At 52.8% G+C, this 18,861-nt stretch overlaps 1 protein-coding gene across 1 annotated transcript in view; it reads left to right on the top strand.

Annotated features, from left to right (window-relative positions):
- Nucleotides 1-18,861, top strand: part of HS1BP3 (HCLS1 binding protein 3) — a 30,725-nt gene that overhangs the window by 1,955 nt on the left and 9,909 nt on the right. Inside the window, exons 2-4 of the mRNA XM_023511882.1 lie at nucleotides 3,176-3,341; nucleotides 7,231-7,438; nucleotides 9,800-10,031. Coding sequence (XP_023367650.1) covers nucleotides 3,176-3,341; nucleotides 7,231-7,438; nucleotides 9,800-10,031 — 606 coding nt within the window. The remainder of the gene's footprint in view (nucleotides 1-3,175; nucleotides 3,342-7,230; nucleotides 7,439-9,799; nucleotides 10,032-18,861) is intronic.

The following is an 18,861-nucleotide window of genomic DNA, read 5'->3' as shown; positions in this document are numbered from 1 at the left end:
GGTGGCTCACTCCTTGCAGGAGTCTATATAGAGCTGATAGTGGCTTGGCAGCCACAGAAGTGAAAAATGTTGGTGTTCTGGATATATTTTGAGCGTCCAGGTTTGCTGATGCTTGGATGTAGGGTGTGAGAACGAGAAGACGAGTTAGGAGTTACTGCAAAGCTCCTGTCCTACAATTCTGAAAGATCAAAGCTGCTATTTCCTAGGGTGGGAAGACTGAGTGAAGCAGATATGGGAAAAGTGGGCTTCAGCATTTATGTAGACATGTGGGGTTTAAGAAGCTTGTTGACAGCCCAGGGAAGGTCAGGAGGCAGGAGGAGGTTAGCTGTGAGGAGAGGAGAGTCTGGGTTGGCAAGAGGAATTTGGGAGCCATTGGGGGCAACAGGTCTAAGAGTGGTGGGTGCCTTCAGGGGAACATCCAAAGAAGCTGAGCAGCATGGCCAGGAAGGGCAGGGAGGAGCCAGGAGGAAGGAATGGGGCGTCCCTGCAGCCCATGCAGGCAGAGGGAGCTTCAGGGAGGGAGCAGCTGACTGTGCCAGGTGCTACTGACAAGTCAGGCACAGGGGAAAGTGAGAACCCAACCTTTGGATTTGATAACACAGAGGTCACAGGTGACCTGGACACAGGCAGTTTATTGCAAGAAGACAGAAATTTGTTAGAATGGGTTCAAGATCAATCTAGAGGAGAGAAACTGGAGCCATGAATATAGGCCATTCATTTGAGGAGTTCTGCCGGGAAGGGGAGTGTGGGGTCAGTGTGACTTCTGTCACATGGCCGCTCAGAGTGTGATTATGTGCTGATGGCAGTGATGCAGTAAGACAGGGAAACTGAGGCAAGGAAAGAGAGGAGAACAGAGCTGTGTCATTGAGTAGCCCAGAGGGGCTCGGAAGGGGGAGTGCAGCCTTAGGAGCAGGCAGTCTGCCCACAGTCCCAGGAGGGCACAGCATGTACAAGAGCAGATGCAGGGTGATGGCAGGTGTGATGGTGGAGCCCAGGATGTTCCCTGGGGGTCCCTAGAGCAGAACAGAGAACGTCAGCATCACCTGGGTCCTTGTCAGATATGTAGACCCCTAGGCCACTCCTGAAGAACCAGAATCTGATCCCCAGGGGACTTGTATGCCTGGCATACAAATGTGAGAAGCTCGGTCTAGGCACAGATGTGGGCCAAATCCTGCCCAACACACCCGGCTTTGTTTATATATAGTCTGTAGCAGCTGCCACAGGGACCCCGTAGCCTGCAAAGCCTAAGATAGTTACTATCTCGCCCTGTCCAGAAAGTTTCTTTAGGGGTGTATGGACGTGGGACATCACTGGATTAGGCCTAAGGACAGCAGAATCCCTGGAGGGAAGTTCTTTGCTAAAACAAAGATGTGGCCACCTCAAGTCACCGGGGTGTGGCTTTTGATACAGGGGTCTGAATGTGCCTTTCCCATAAGTTCCCAGCCAAAGCAATGCTGGTCTAGGGACCACACTTTGAGACCCCTACATCTGGGGCAACTGGTGCTGTTGCCAGCCTTGAAGTCTGTGGCCTTGAGTTTTGTGTGGGACCAGGTGGTACGCTTGTGTCTTGTCTGTCTGTAGCCACAAGCCACCTGGCACAGGGCAGAGCAAGCAGAGGACTGGAGAAGTGGGCAGCCTTGGGCCAGAGGTCAGAGGATGGGGAACTGGGGCCGGAGGCAGAGGGTTGTATCAGTGAGACGAGATTCTGGGAAAGACAGGACTGAAAGATTCAGTCCTGAGGGTTGTAGATGTTGTGGGGTCAAGGAACTGTCAGTCCTGGGGTCTTCCTGGATGGACCGTATGAGGTGCTGGTCGGGGAAGAGCTGGGTCTCCTCTGTCCCCTTTCCAGGGGAGAGGCCCACTCCCTCCCCACCCAGCTCAGGTATCCTCCTCCTGTCCCTTCTACCCACCTGTGCTCTGTTTCCATAACAATCCTAAACAATGCCTGGTTGCTTTCTCCTGCACTTGAGACAGCGACATTGTGCAACACGAGGCCATGAGCCGTCTGAGCTGGGTGTCATCTGGCTGCTAGGGAGAGGGAGCCTTTCATGTCACAGCCTCCATCTGGCTCTCCTGTGCCTTTTACCTGCCTGGGCCAGGCCAGCCTGGGTCTGGAGCGTGCCTCCTGCTGTGGTAGGATGCTTGTCGAGTATAGTGATGTACACAGCCGCAGGGCACACACGGGGCAAGGAGGCCTGCTGTGTGGGCCTTCCCAGTCAGTGATCTGGGGGGTATCTTGGTGATGGTGTCACAGGCTCAGCAGGGGATATGAGGAGTCTATGGAGAAGGGATGCTGGGTGAGGAAGATTTGGTGAGTGAGATGTAATTCTGGAGAGGGAAGGACCTTTTCCCACGCACAAATTTAAGCTCCTCCTTGCCCAGGGTCTTAGCCTGTGTGTTCCAAGGGCTCTGCCCGGCACATGGTTGGTCTTGCCTTGATGATCAGGGCATGCACTGCTCATCCTGCCAGAGGTGTCTTGTGTGAGGGAGGTCAGTCTGCGCAGGTCTGTGTCACACCCTTGTGTATCAGGAGGGTACACTGAACATCTTTTCTCACTTTAAAGAGAATGTCCCATTACTTCTTTGCTGTCCATACAGTTCAGTATGTTTGAACTGCATTTAAAATTTTCCTAAGAGCCACAGTGTTCATCTGATGGGTCCTCCCAGCATTCCAAAGGGAGGATTCTACCCGGATGAGGCTGGGAGCACCCTGTCTCTAGCACTTAGCCCGTTTCCCCACAGGGGGCCCTGCAGCACCTCCCCTGCCCTCTGGCCAGCTGGACAGAGGCATCTTGCTCCAGGTCCCTGGTGTAGTGTCCCCACTGTATTGTATGGTGTTTTCCTTGATTTGAGTAGATCCCCCCAGATGACACCCTGCCCCCATCCTGCAGAGCTCAGGGACTGAGTTTGTGTGAAGCACTCAGCTCTTTATGGTTTTCAACAAGCCCCCCCTTCACGTTTTATTGCTGAGAACAGACCTTTGTCCCTAAGCAACCCAAAGGCAGGTGGCCGCCTGGGAAGCCAAGACAGGTAACCTGGAGCAGTGACCACGGAGGACAGCCAGCAGAGTGGCCTGGTACCTAGTGCCACTACACGATCCTGCCCTTGTTTTCCTTGAGAAGTCTTGTCACTTGAATCTCAACTTCGTTTGCCTTCTCTTCTCTTCCTCTGGCAGGCAAGTTCAGAATGTCCACACAGGCATCGACCTGTCTGTGCCCCAGCACCAGGAGGTGCGGGGCAAGATGATGTCCGGCCACGTGGAGTACCAGATCCTAGTGGTGACCCAGCTGGCTGCGTTCAAGTCCGCCAAGCACAGGCCTGAGGATGTTGTCCAGTTCTTGGTGAGCTGGGGACTATAGCCAGGAGGCTCTGAGGGTGCCCCGAGTCCAGGCAGGCATACACACGTATCCACCAGGGGCAAGTGGCATCAGGGAGTGGGCAGTTCTCTATCCAGTGCTCACTCAGAGCCTGGGACAGTAGGGACACGAGTCAATCAGACTTTTTGTAAAGAGACAGATATAGATGGTGACAGAAGCACACAGGGGCTCTAGGGGCATGGAGAAGGGACATCTAACCCATCCTAGGGAACAGATTCCAGAAACTTGCCAGATAAGGTGAGGGCTAAGCTGTATTGTAAAGAGCAGGTAGAGTTCAGTGGGAAAAGAGGGGAGAAGGGTGTCACAAGTGGAGGGCACAGGCTAAGCAGAGGCTGGAGACTGGGTATTGTGAGGGGAACTCTGAGCAGTTGAGCATGGCCCTGAGTCATGGAGAGTGTTGGGGAACCAGCCGGACCTGTCCTACAGCCATGGAGGAGTTTCAAGCAGGGGCGTGACATGGTCCTTTATCCAACTGGTCTGGTGGGAACATGGACATGGATTAGAAGGAACAAGGCAGGCAGCAGGGAACCCAGTTAGGAAGCCACTACAGTAATCCCCAAAGTAGGCAATCCCCAAGGTGAGCACTTGGAGTAGGCCGGTGGCAGTGGGTTTGGGGGAGAGGGAGAGGGAAGTATTTTCAAGGTAGCATGCACGTAATTGCTGGCTGCTTCCACCCACTGAGATAAAGAGTACCCCTGCAGGGGCAGATCTGAGGGGCACGTGTCCATATCAATCAGACCAGTGGACTGATATCTGAGGCCGGTGCTCTGGACCTGGTTAGGCCTAACTGCCAAGGCAGGTTTGGGAATCAGCTTGGAGGGGATGTTAAAAGCCTGGGAGTGGATACGTTGCCCAGAGAACAGATGTGGAGGGGGAGGGGAGGGGCTCAAGAGGAAACCGTGAGGCCATTGGCAGTCCCATGGAGAAGGGAGCGTCTATAGTCAAGGCAGAGTGGGGAGAGCTGGGTGACTATGAGGTCTCAGGGGCTGAGGAAGGAGAGAGTTTCAAGAAGGGACGAGATTATTACTAAAAAGTTACTGGTTGGCTCTGAATCTCCTGGCAGCCACAACAAAAAGGGAAATGATAAATTGCCTTGCTCTGGTGACCTATTCAAAGACACACTTCATTAAGAGAGATTTATGGCACGGATCTTTCTTTAAGGGACATTCAGCAACATCATGGGAAGTGTTGAAAACAGTGCTGGTTTTCATTTCATTGCTCCTGGACCAGCTCTCGGTGAGAGCAGAGATGTAGTGTTAGGAAGGGGTTCTGGGTCTGCATTGCTCCTGTGGACTCAAGTAAATGACAGAGGTGAAAATCTCAACCAGGGGAGAAAAACGTGCACTGTGGACAAGCCGTGGCTGTGTTTTCCAAAAGGGCAACTTGGAACCGTCAGCATTTTACAGGCTGTGAAAGAAGGAAAAAGAAAGTGGGGGTGAGGGGTGATGAGGCAAAGTGGTTACATTCTCCTGAGGCCCAGGAAACTACATTTTACATAAAATAAGGGGAATGATAGAAGGGGAAGAAAAGAATTCTTTTGCTGGCAGCAAAAGAATTATGTAGATGTCTTTAGATGGAAGGATGTTTGATGCTGTGTCTTTACTTTCCTTACCTGTAAAGATAAATTTGTAATTCATTAATGCTATTAGTGTGGAATCAGCAGACTTTAGCTTTAGGTGCTAGATGTAGGTCTAATTCGCTTATCATTGCTTATGGTGGGGGATCAGCAAAGACTGTCCCTAATGAGTGATCTGTGGGACCAGTTCTTCACGGACCTTAGCTTCTGTTTTGCGTAAGGAGTTGGGTGGATGGCCCTGAGATTTAGATCTTCTGTTTACACCCTGAATGTGCCTCTGCTCTACAGGGCAGGTTGCATCTCCTAGTGATCTGACTTGACCCAGGATGGAGCTCAGCATACCCATGTTTTCAGAAGAAGAGATTTTTGCTTGATTTGCAGGGCATCCAGAGGCAGCATTCTGGGAGCCTTGAGTTCAAGAAGCTGCTCACTTGGTCCTGCACAAAGGTTGGCCTTATTCAGGAGGCCAGAGGGGTGGACATGAGGACGTTTGTAACACCTTCCTGTGCCACACCAGTGCTACTTTTTCCTTATGGAGTATGTGTGTGTGTACAGGAGCTTTTCATTTTGAAGTATCCTTGACAGCAAAGGAGAACTGCTCTGTGCTCAGGGATCTGATGGTGTAGCATCAAGCATGAAATCTCCTAGAAGTTTCATCATTTAGCTAAAAGAATTAGTGAGCATTTTATATCTACTCCTTTAAAGGTGTCATGTGTTTTAATATGAATATGTATTTAATAGCTAACCTTGAAGTAAAACAGGGCTCCAGGCTGGGGTGCTCTCATGCAGGGTTTGGGGCACCCCCGCGTGTGCTGGCAGTGCAAGCATGTACACAGTTATGGTAGACGCTGTCAGCCTGGTGCCTGGCTCACTGGGACACTGGGTAGATGAGTTCCCAGCCTGAGCTCCTCTACCCTTGGTGCCTCTCACTTGACTGCCTCTTGTTTGCCAAGGCAGGTGGCTGCCTGGGAAGCCCTGTCTGGAACAGTGATGGTTGTAGGCCCTGCATGGGGTGAGCTCCTAGCCTTACAGTTCCAGGCCCCTCAGGGCTACCAGTGCCCTGGAGCTCCCAGGACCCTGGGACTGGGGACGTCTATGGGCCAACGCTGCATGGAGCTGTTAGGCCAGCAGGGTGCGCCCGGTCTCCACCAGGGCCTGCTCTGCCTGGCTGGCTGGAGTTACTAGGGCCTGGGGACAGCCTGGGCAGAGTGTGAAAGGATCCTCTTGCTTCTCCTGAGAGCCTTCTCAGGAAAGCTCCAAAGCCAGGTTCTTGTTTTGACAGCTGCCACAGTAGCTCCCTGTCCCCGGGGAATCCCCTCTAAGGGGGTTCTGGAGTTCCCAGCCACCTTCTGGTATCTGGAAGCTCCTCAGGCTGGGGGCTCTGGAAGCGCTGCTGGTTAGCTGCATGCTGGCACTCCAGTGGTGCCTGTGGGTGCACCTAGGCGTGAGTGACTGTCCTTCACCCTGAGTGCTCCCACAGAGTCAGGGGAGATAGGCCAGCCTGTGGGGAAGCACAGAGGAGCCCAGGACTGAGGGTGGATTCCAGGCTGGTGGTGTGTACAGAGAGCAGGAAATGGGCGATGGCACTGAGAGCTGCTGGGGTGTCCCCATGTAGAGTGAACTTACAGCAGGAGCTCAATGAGTGAATGAAGCCAGAGCTGCCTAGGAATCATGGGGAGAGGTTGAAGAGGCGGCCTGGTCAGCCCCAGCCCTGCAGGGAGCTGAGTGCAGCCCTTAGCTGATGAAGACGGCATGGCAGGAGCCCCAGCCTATTTTCCTAGGCCCTGGCACACAGAGGGACCCTAGCTGATGGTACCTGCTGCCACTGCTTATATGGACTAGCATGCCAAAGGCTTCTGCTGGCTCCCAGGAGAGTGATCCAGAGATCTGTACAGAGAAAAGGTGACTCACAGTGTTGCAGGGGACAGCCCACCTCCCTGCCAGATGGTGAGAGCACCCTGCTGATGCCCTGGAAGCCCAGCATGCAGGCTGCAGTGACATGTGGTCACTTGAAGGCCAGGCAGGGGTCTCTGTGTCATGTGTCTCTGCCTGGGACCTATGACAGTGCCCAGAACAGCACCTTTATGGCATCTTTCCTTTAGACCATTAGGACATTTGTAGTTGAGCCTCTGTTTACTAGGAGGGTTGAGGACCAGAGCCCGAGGCAGGGCCAGCAGCATATTGCCTGTGGCCAGTGCCACCTCCAATCTCCAGCTGTGGGGACAGCAGCTCCCTCTCACTCTTCACTGAGGAAACCACATGCTCCTCTCATTCCAGGTCTCCAAAAAGTACAGCGAGATTGAGGAGTTTTACCAGAAATTGAGCAGTCGTTATGCAGCAGCCAGCCTCCCCCCACTCCCCAGGAAGGTCCTGTTTGTTGGGGAGTCTGACATCCGGGAAAGGAGAGCCGTGTTCAATGAGATTCTGCGCTGTGTCTCCAAGGATGCCGAGTTGGCTGGCAGCCCCGAGCTGCTAGAATTCTTAGGTACCTGAGGCTCTGTCCCATGTCCCTAAAGTCTCCCCAGCCCAGAACTAGGCCTCACTGCCCTGACCCAGTGAGGGGACAGGTCTCCAGCCGCTCTCTGCAGCTGGGAAAGCCAGGAAGCTTCAGCCAGGAAGCTTCAGCCAGGCTGCTGAGACCAAATGGTGAGCAGGAGACCCACCCTGGAGGGACTCGCATAGGTCTCCAAAGTGTGACCCCACCCCTGGGCTTCCTGATCTGCCCCATCCCTGGAAGCTTCCCCGACCCCCCCCCCCCGTCACCCACACTACATACTCCCACCTGTCCACCTTCTGCCACCCCGGGGTCCTGTAATACCCAGGGAAGGTCATGAATGTACCTCCAGACTGAGACATGGTCTCACTGATCCAACACCCCTGCCTCAGGGAGGAGGCTGGGACTTTCCCATCAGTGTCCCACCCCCTCTTCTCTTGGCAGATTTCTCATCTGTAAGACGTAGATAACCTGGCTGGCAGGTGGTTGTGAGATCAAGTGAGCTAATACCTGTGAAATGCTTAGAACAGAGCCCACCACATGTAAATGGTGACTGAAGTCGCACCCCACCCCTGAGAACCCCTAGGCAGGCTCCAGTTTGGCACCGATGCTGCCAGGGCAGGGCGGGAAGGTTCTCCTGGGCCTCAGGGTGGAGAGAGGCCCCCCCTGGTGGTGCTAGGCTCTCACTCCTTGACTTCTCCCTGCCTTTAGATCAGTCTGTTCAGCTTTAAATCTATTCTCACCTACTGTAAATCTCCTAGTTCCATGTATCAGAAATTGTTTTCAAAACAAGTTGATGGCAGATAAACTAATTGAAAAAAATCGGGGTGGGGAATAAAGAGCGAAGCCAGGGTATGTGCCGAAGGCCCGGGACTTGTGTGTCTGTTGCCCCACCCCCACAGGTCTGGGACACCTGTTCCCTTGATGCCTGTCTTGGAGGCTGTGGTCCAGTGTGGCTGGAGGAGATGTCAGGATGGCTTGGCTCCCCCCTGTGTGGAGAGGCACTGTGGTGTGGGCCAACTTCCCCAGCCACCCTGGGTCTCAGTTTTCTCATCTCTAAAGTGGAGGGACAGTAAGGACTTCTTCCTTCATAGAGTTTTTGTGATATTTAAATGTAAAGTGCTTATTACGTGATGTTTATTACACTTAATTGAAGGTTCTTGAGATTTGGAATAGTATTTCACATTTGTCCAAATAAAGTAATAGCATAAAGTACAATCTAATCATCATTACTCAGTACATCCTGTGTGCCAGACACTCTAAATTCTTTATCTATAATGTGATTTTTTTTTAAGTTGATGCTTTCAAAGATAAACTACCCAGGAACTGTTTGGATAGAGGAACAAGTAGTTAAACCCGCACTTAACTTAAACTGTCCATGGAGGAAGGGCTAGCTGTCTCATTCCCAGCCCATCATGGGCAGGTACGGTCATGAATTCAGAATCATGTGCCTGGATGTAATGAGAGAGTGAAGTGGCTATGGAAGTTTCTGGATGTGTGCTCTCCCTTTCTGTGCTTCCTTCATAGTAGACACCTCTCTGCAACCACACTTTGAAAAGCACAGGTCTGCTGGGCACAGTAGCTCACGCCTGTAATCTCAGAACTCTGGAGGCCGAGGCAGGTGGATTACCTGAGCTCAGGAGTTGGAGACCAGCCTGAGCAAGAGTGAGACCCCTGTCACTAAAAATAGTTGGGCATTTTGGGCTATATAGTTCCTGCTATTCAGTAGGCTGAGGCAAGAGAATCTTATGAGCCCAAGAGTCTCAGATTGCTATGAGCTGTGATGCCATAGCAATTTATCAAGGGCAACAAAGTGAGACTCTGTCCCCCCCACCCAAAAACAAAGATCGAGAAGTACAGGTATCAGCCAGATACCTGTATGATGGTGATGGAGTGATCATAATCTGTTCCAGAATCTTCCATGTGCTCACTCTGTGCACGCATCAAGTTCATGGCCTCTGTCCATGGTTGGATTGGCAGATCTCCTTGCCGTGCTTCTTGACTGTGATACAGTCCTGGAGGTATAGGTTTTCTCTGAATGGCCCTGTGCCTGGGTGTCTATCCCACAACTAGCACATGTGGGCTGCATGTCTTCCAGAACTGCTGCCTCTGTCCTGTGACCATTCCAGGATTCCCTTGGGGGGCTGCAGCAAGCACTTGAGTACCCCCTGGAATGGTGGTCGCCTCCCATCCACTCAGACTCACTATCCTGGCTCCGAGCAGAGTCTGTCCCAGGACGCTGCAGGAAGCCCTCAGCCTCAGATTCTAGTATGGTCTCGGTGCAGTGTGCCGAGACCTGCCCTGCCTCTGGGGCTGGGTGTCAAGTCCCTTCTCCTCTGTCTTCCTCCACAGGCACCAGATCCCCAGGGCCTATGGGTCTCGCTAGCAGAGATTCCTCTGTCCTGGATGATGCACACAGCCAAGCAGGGAACGATGAGGATGCTTTTGACTTCTTTGAGCAGCAAGATCGAGGGGCTGGTGAGGGTCTGCCCACCCTGGGCCTGAAGGACGAAGACGCAGAAAAGACCCTAAAGGAGGAAGAAGAGGAGGAGGAGGAGGCATTGGATCCTCTGGGCATCATGCGGTGGGTCTCCCATTGTTGAGAGGGCTCTCCCTGCCTTATGCCAGGCCTTCTAGAGATGACCCCTTGTTCCCTGTGCAGGCATCTGGGCCATGAGGCCTTGGCCTGGTGTGCTCAGGGACGGGCTCTTTGCGTGCCCTCGGCATCACCCTTGTCTCTAGGCCTGGGCTCAGTATCACCTGGGCATATACTATATCTCATTAATTCATTGCTTACCTGCCTTACAAGCAGCTCTCATTAAGCCATTTTACAGATTTAAAAAGTGAAGTCTTCAGAGGCCAAGTTCTGCACCTGAGGTCAGACAGCTGGTAAATAAGGTGCTAGGGTTTGAGCTGAGTTTATGATCCTGGTCTCTGGAGCCAGACTGCCTGGGCTTGAGGCCCAGCTCTGCCCCGACAGCCACGTGTGTCTGGCCATTTACCTTTTCATCAGTTTTCCTCAGCAGAAATGAGCCCATGACAGTACCTACCTCTTAGGGCCTTTGTGACAATGAAACAAGTTGATGTAAATGTTAGCAATTAGCTGTCATCACAGCCCCCTCTTTCAGTGGGATCAGACCAGACCGAGAGGTGCTGTTCCCCCTGCTCCCTACCACAACAGGTGGGTCTCAGAGGTGCACTGAAGTCCCCAAGCAGCAGGTGAGGGAACCTGTCCTGTAGGTCCTGCTCTAGAAAGAAATTAGAGCTGATTAGAAAACAGGCAGAGGCGAGTCTGGCTGCAGCAACATGCAGAACGTGGTCCTAGAAGCTGGAGCCAGCATGTACGTAACCTTCCTCTCAGGGTGGGCTGCAGGGTGGCGGCGAGACCAGCGTGGAGGGATAGGGAAAGGTGTCTGGTGCTCAGGGGGCCGGGGTCCTGTAGCACCTTGGTGCATCAAGTGCCCACAGCAAGGCCCCTCTGAGTTCCTTCATGGCCAGCCTTGTCCTGGAGCAGCAGGTCAGCGGCTGTGAGGGAGAGGCAGCCAGGGTGGCAGTGATGTCAGGAGAAGCCTGGAATAACCAGTCTTTATCAAACTTAACCAAGCCCGAAGGCCCTTCCTGGGCTTATTTTGGTCAGGACAAGGCTTTGTTTGAACTCATGCCCTCCGTTGTTCTGAGTAACCACACGCAATGCCAAGCTGAGATGGACTTGGTAGTTTTTGCCAGTCTTTGGCTGAAGGACGTCCTTAGCAAGTGGCTCCTTTTTTGGGTAGGAAAATGCTCTTTGGTGTTGGCAAGTGCTGCCTTGAATTTCCTACTTTATTAGCAGATTGTCAGGGACGATGTATCAGCCGGCCTGAGACCACCTGCCCCAGCTCCGTACCCTGGCTCTTTGCTCCAAGGGTCCTTGCCCTGAATTTTAGGAAGGCTCAGCACCAAAGAGGAATCCTAGAGGCTTCAGACCATCTCCTGCCAGGTTTTCTTTTAAGGACCCATGTTACAACAGTTGGTAATATCACCTCCAGCAGGCGTAACAAGTAACATTTTCGGAGAGCTTATTAAATGCCAGGAACTAAGTTAGCATTTGCTTGCATTATCTTAAGAGAGTATTTCTGAAATGCCTTGCTGTAATCCACAGTAGAAATTATATTGCGTGTTATGACCCAAGATACACATGTACATAAATGTCTGGTAAAACAGATGAAGTTCCGGGAACTCAAAGTTTTACCACGTGTATTGTACTGATGTTTTCTCTTCTGTTTCATTCTTTGGAAAGGGGTTATGACTCAGTACACTGTTTTCAGAATCCGTTATGGATACAGTTTAGGAAATGACTCATTTGTGTATCAGGAAACTAGCCGGGAGTCCAGCAGCTCCTCCACGTTCCCGCAGCCTGCAGATGGCAGTGCCAGGGCTTGACACCATCTCCAGTCCAGTCTGGGAGGTGGGTAGGTTAGCATCACCCCCTTTCACAGATGGAAAAATCAAGGACAGAGCTGAGCAGGAACTTGGCCAGAGCCTGGTGTGTGGCAGAACAGTGCCTTGAAGCCAGCATTGCACCTCCGCCTTGTGTAGCCATCAGGTGGGCTTGTTGACTATTTTGTACAGCGGGAGATGTTCTTATCTTTGCAGGTGACTTATGTCCTCTGTACATCTCTCTCCATCCCCTGCCCTTTGCAGACACAGCAGCCCTGACTTTTCAGCTGTGCCCACTCCCCTTACCCAAACTCCTGTCCGGGCCTGGCTCAGGGCTTTCCTGGAATCCATACCATTTCCCTGTGACAGGCCTCAGTCCTTCCCGGCTGTGGCCACCATGAGGCGCTGTTGCTCCACTGCAGGGTGGCCTGGGAGGCTGGGAGTCGCCAGCACAAAGCCCGGCCCAGGCTAGCCTGGCTCCTCTTTGTCTTTTAAACCTGGTTTTGATTGGGGACCCGCTGGGCTTTTCCACCCTTACAGAGCACCTAAAGGTAGAAGCAGCCTCACCCTGGCCTGGCCCGGCACTGCTTTGCTCTGCCCCTCGCCTGCTGGGGCTTTTTCCTGACCCTGTCCCAGCTCATCCCGTGACTGCAGACAGAGTGCCTGCCCCTGCTTACTCTTGCTTTTCCCTTCCATGTCGCACATCGTATCTGTATTTCACTTTCCACTTCGGAGACTTCACGGCGCTGAGAGAATTGAAGTTCTCCCCTAATATTTCTGCCTTCTGCTGGAAATACTCTGCTAGAAACATTTTTCACTGTGACTCACGTAATACACAATTAGTACAGAAAAATTGAAAGCACGGGTAAAAGTCTTTTCTCTGTGAGTTTTTTAATTCACTTTTGAATATTCACATCTTATTACCAAAATGGAATTGGGTTGTATGCGCCATTCGCTAATTTGCTTTTTTCAGCTTGAGTATCCTGAGTCTCTCCAGATCAGTATATATCCCGTCCCTTAGTGCCCTGCTAATCTCTCAGGTCGTGGTGCCGTGAGTGGCATAGCCTGGCCCCTGCTTGTGGACGTCGTGTTTTCCATAGGTTTCAGCTGTTACAGGCAGTAACTGAGGAACTCGAACACATGCAGAGCTTTAATGCTATTTTGCTTTTCCTCCAGGTATATGGCAAGACCCCCCACAACTTCCTCTGGGGACTTTGGTGTCAAGTCAAAGGGTTCTTTAAGGAGTGAAGCCCCTCTGTTGGCAGGGCCCCCCCCCCACTTTCCCAAACCTGCCCACCCTCAGGGCCCACCCCCTCTAGGCCCCAGTCCCTGAGGACCCTGAGCTTCCCTCTGGACAGGCTGGTTGCCGAGTGAACACACCTGTCTGCCGGGTGGGGTTTCCCAGACTCTCCCACAAAGGGGGAGCCAGCACCCAGCGCCCAGTGCCGTGGCCTCAAGTGGTAGTGCTGGATGTTTCTTGGAACACTGTTGTATTGTTGGGGTTTGTTTTGTATGGATTTGGAATCATCTTCCATAAAATCACCATGCACATTTTAGTATAAAAATAATACCTTACTTTCTATTTTGGGCGAAATCACCATTCCAGGGTGATTCTGTGGTTTTAAATGCCCTCAGCACACTGGCAGGTGCCCCCAGATTTGCTAACCCAAGATTTAGAAGAGAGACAGTGCCCAGGGGTAAGCTCCCTCCTGCTGAGTATCAACACGTCGCTCGCTGGCACGGTGCCTTTTATTTGTTCTGCCCAAGCCTGGGCACCCAGGCACCCCCTCAAGGCCGCCAGCGCAGCAGAGGCCAGTTGGAAACCCTGTCCCACCAGGAGGTTGGCATAGAAGTAGCTTCCAGGCCCCCACTGACCTGGGTGGGACCCCAGACTCTGTGTTTTAACAAGCTCTTAAGGCAGTTCCTGTGCAAACTTCTGTCTGAAAAGCCACAGAAACCAAACTCCATTAAAGTCTTAGAGATGCCAGAAGGAAATAGGCCCCCAGCAGAGCAGGTCACCATGGTCTGCCACCCACAGGGGTCAGGGAGAGACCTTCCTCTCTGCTCCACAGCTCCTCCTCTTTGAACCTGAGGTTTCTTTCTTTTGCCAGCTGCCTGCGAGGGGACCTCCCCGGTGTGCCATGCTGGGGGCAGTTATGTGCCATGTGGGGGCTGGGGTAGCTAGGCCTCACCTCACCCTGCACCACTGTGGCACTTAGCCCTGACCTGGGCAGGGACCCAAAGCCATGAGGAATGCAGGAGGTGGGTGACACAGCCACCCTGCAACATCACACAGGCGACACTCCACGTGAGTTGTCTCTGCAGCTCAGCATGTCAGCACATCCCCGCTCCCTACCAGGCCACTGCGAGACACCAGCCTGAATGGATGGACTCTTAGGGACAGCAGATAGAGCAGTGGTTTCCACTTTTTAAGTTCAGTTGCAGAATTTTTGGCTCCAGAGAAATCTATAGAAACCCATTTTAAAAACCAGAATGAAGTAATCGCCCCAGTTGGGACCGATGTAGGGTCTGAATCTTTGTCCCCAGCCTCAGCCCCATCTCCTGAGGCGGCCCTGGGCAGCTTTGCAGAAGGTCAGGGCTCCTGGGAGCATGGCTGTACAGTGACTGGGAAGACTGGACGCCCGAGGATGTGTGGCCACCCCCAAGCGGGGTCATGTACCGTTCTGCCCTTGCCATTTGGTGGTCACTGACTGGGCTGCTGAACTGCACAGAGCCTCAGTTTCTGCTCTTGTCAAGTAGGGATAAAGTCCTGGCCCAGTGGTTGGTTAAAAAGGTAAAACCAGATGAAATACTAGAGGAAAGTTTCTAAATGTTATCACTATTTCAGACTTACTTTGCTCTAAAGAGGTCTTTGTGTGTGTTATTTTTACTATCATTATTATTATTATTTTGAGACAGTCTCTTTCTGTTGCCCTGAGTAGTATATCATGGAGTCATAGCTCACAGCAACCTCAAAACTTAGGCTTAGGCGATCCTCTTGCCTCACCCTCCCTAGTAGCTGGGATTACAGGCACCTGCCACAATGCCAGCTAGTTTTTCTACATTTAGTAGACATAGGGTCTCACTCTTGCTCAGGCTGGTCTGGTCTCAAACTCCGGAGGTCATGCAATCTTGAGCTCATTTTGGCCTCCCAGAGTGCCAGTATTACAGGTGTGATCTTTGTGTTTTAAACACTAATTCAGATATAAAAGGCAGTTTTTCTGCTTCCTGCGTTGGTTATGTGGGTAGTGATACCATCTGATGCGTTCAGGGGCTATCCCTCCTATCAGGAGACCTGGGGCTGTACCTCCTACCAGGAGACCCATAGACCTATCAGACTTCCCTGCAGCAGGCCCTCCTGGGGAGGGAAACTTCTGTCTCTGGAGCTTGCTTGAGTTCTCAATGGGGTGAAAGGGTTGCCTGACTCCTTGGGGGGTGGTCATACTTGCCTCAGGCTGGTCCAGGACCCTCTGTGGCAAGTCCTGGTAAATCAGAGTACTTTAGCATGATACGGCCATGAAACTATGAGGACCAGAGAGGTCAAATCCAATCTCTTTGTTCTTAACAACTGAGGAACGTGCCCAAGGTTACACAGGAGCTGGTGGAGGGAGCTGGGGTCTCCTGCTAGGTGGGGACTTTTCCTCTAACTCATACTTGCCCCCACCTGTGCCAGGAGACAGGCTCCACAGCCCTTATCCATTTGCTCTTGGATGTGGTGACATGGGTGAAGGGCATTCTCCATGGCAAGGTGGCCGGCCTCCCATTGGCCATGTCAGCATTTCGGGTGCTATTGGGCACAGGAGTAGCTAAGAGTACCCACGGGAGAACAGGCAGAGGTTGTTTGCTCAGAGCTTGCTGCAGCCAGGGAGGAGTCAGCCCCTGCTCCTGGGCATGGCAGAGACTCCATGGCAGCAGGGAGTGGGAGCCTTTATAGAGGACGGAAAGGATGGCTTGTGTGCACTAGGTGGAGGTTGTTGGCCTGGGGCAACCAGAAGCAGCTGGAGAGGTGGGGTGTCCCGTGTCCTGTGTGATCATGCAGGGGAGTGTGTCCAGTTCTCTGTCTGGTCCCACTAGACTGGAAATAGGACAACACGTCAGGAAAACTGGCAGGTATTGGCTGAGCCTGACTGCTCTGTGCTGGTGGCTATAGACGTTGTGGTTTAGCATCCTGGGCTGGTTGCTATAGGTTGTGGGCCAGGGTCTGGCCGTTGCCTCTTTGTATATTCAGAGGGGTAATCGGGGCAAACAGGGCTGTGTGCTTGCTATGGAGCAGTGGGCTACAGAGCCCCGGAGCTGGGCCCACCTGGTTCCATGGTGATGCTAGTGCCGTGGTGAGTGAGGGGTGGCCTCCAGCCCCTGAGTAGAGGTGAAACAGCATCACTCACTAGACGGAGTTGTCACTGAGTCCTGGTTCCTTGGGTTAGGACTTAGTGGCCTGGAGAGTCAGGTCCTTGGAGTCTGAGCCTGGGGACCACAGCGAATGATAGACATCCATGGCAACTCCTACCCAGACTGGCCGCATGTACTTCTTAAGGCCCATAGTGAAGTCTGCTGGATGGAAAACAGTGAGCCTAGACATCATTAAGCAGTCCCCAGGACCCCAGGCCTCTGTCACCACCCTGTGCCACCAGCATAGGGGCTCCACTTTGCAGTTTCCAGGGCACTTCCCTGCTCTTGCCTCCTTCCCACCTAGCAGACAAGGAAATGCTCGGGGAAGTTAGGGACTGGCCCAGATTCTTCACAAGTCCTCATGCATCCTTTCTATGGCTCCTCCCTCAGCAAAGGAGCGACCTTCCCCAGGTCAGACCCATCAGCCCCACCTCTCCCTCTGTGCACTTTCAGTGTGCCCAACCTGTGCCTTTCCCGGGACTCTTCTCTCTGCCTTGGAGCTCAGCTTTCGAGACTCTGCCCACCCTTCATCCAGTCCTTTGCTAAAGCCTCCATTCTAAGTTGCTGGCCTGGACCCTCTGGGCCTGTCCTCTGGTGATTCATTCTTATGATTCCTTCTGCAAGAATACCCAGTGCCGAACATCATCCTGGAATGCATTTCAGAAGTTCATTTATTGGCATGAGGATTTTCTCTTAAAAAAACTTTTAAGATTTTCTGAGGATTTTCTCTTTAAAAAACTGAAAAGTGCTTTGTTTTAAAGCAGGAAAGTTGCATCACTGGGAAGGAGCTTGATAGCCCCATTTGGTTAAGCATCACCCTGGCTTTGATGGTAACAGTCATGCGACTTGGTTGTGGAAGGATCTGCTGGCTTCTGTTCAGACCCAGGGGGCCTGGCTGTGCCTGGAAGATACCTCTGTAACATACATACCCTTGGGTCCTGGGCCATTGGTGCCCATTGGTGGTCTGCCACATGGGTGGGCACATCTGGGAATGGTGTGTCAAGCCTCCTGGGTGGTCAGAGGGGTAAATGTCCTCCTGTGTCAATCACTGTCACCAGAACTTCCCGAGCCACAGGGAGCAGGGCCTCATCTCAGCCTGCGAGAGCTTTGGAGCTGTCAGCCGTGGCAGCTGCCGCCTCTCACCCGGTGCTGCATGCCCGCCTGCAGAACGCAGCCTGGTCTGTGCATCTGTCTTCTGTCAGGCACACACAGCAGGAAGGCTGGTGTCTGCTGGTGCACACATGTGCATGCGACATGCACATGCCTGCACACGCCTGCGCCCATCCAAGAGCTCCCCCTCCACCTGCCTCATGCCACCCATTCTGGGCCGGCTCACTGTGGCAGCGGTGAGGACTGCACAAGTTCAGACACACCCCTGCTCAATGCGAAGCCACAGCTCCTCTCACTGCACACCCTTCTGTTTGATGCCCCTGTTGCCTGCCCTGGTGACAAGAGTCTAATTATGACCAACCTTTCTTTTGGTGAAGGAAGATGAGGGCGTCCTTCATCACATCAGTGAGGGGCTTTATCTCCTGTCAGTGTGAAGAGTGTGAAGGGTGGGTGAGTAGGTGCCTCAGACGGCCAGCTGGGTGCTGATGTAGAACTGGAGGGGGCGGGCCGAGGGGACAAACAGCTGCCCATGCTTCAAACCTGACAAATGTCATGTTCAGAGGCTTCCAGACTCCAGCTTGCCCGAATCATGCCCCTAGAGACCCTCAGAGAGTCACAAGTGGGTCCTTTGCCTGAGATGCTCTGCCACCCTCAGTCCAGCAAAGTCACCACCCATCTCCACAGCGCCTCCTCCTCCCCTGAGCCCTCAGGCTGGAACGACTCCTAATTCTGTTCTGCTGTGACAGAGTGGAGCACCCAGTGGGCAATGATAGTTTCTTTGCCTTTACCCAGGTTGGGTGTCACCTTCTGAAGACAGCAGTGGGTCTTACTTGTCTCGTGGCCTTGTGCCCAGCACAGGGTCCTGCAGGGGGGAGGCGCTCAGCGCACTGTGGTCACAGAAGGTGCAGACTAGGGAGTACATGGGTGGCTCACAGAAGGCAGAGGGACTTTGGAGGGGGAGCAGTGGCATGGAAGGGCTTCCCAGGTGCAGGGCCTGGCGGAGAGTGGGGTTGGGAACCCATCTGGGGGAGGAATGGGTAAAAATAAATCTGAATTAGAGATGTGCTGTCACCCTGCCTATCTGTCTCCCTGTTCATCCATCTGTCCTTCCCTCCATCCATCCATCCACCCATTCCTCTATCTTTTGTCCAATATTTATCGAGCATCTGTTTAGAACCAGGCACACAACTGGTTTAAACTTTTAGGGCTGGTCAGAACAGCCCTGGGGCTCGTAGATGCCAGAGCTGCATATTTCCTACTTGTTCCTTATCTTCCCTTGAGATGGATCCCGAGAGTTAGGAAGACAGGATAGCCCAGGGTGGCGGCAGAGTGCAGACCCTGCCTCACTGAGCCACCCACTTTATTTCAGTTCAAGATGACAAAAGATCAAACCTTCTCTAGGGAGAAAGACAAGGGCATTTATCTGATTGGGGAGAACAAGTCACACAGAGGAAAGTCAAAGCCGACTGTGCTGTCAGGAGCAGATGTGGGTGTAAGAC

The sequence above is a fragment of the Otolemur garnettii genome, unplaced genomic scaffold (assembly GCF_000181295.1).
Source record: "Otolemur garnettii isolate 467f Iridium unplaced genomic scaffold, OtoGar3 scaffold00022, whole genome shotgun sequence".
Classification (NCBI taxonomy): Eukaryota; Metazoa; Chordata; class Mammalia; order Primates; family Galagidae; genus Otolemur; species Otolemur garnettii.
This window is presented reverse-complemented; position numbering and strand designations above follow the sequence as displayed.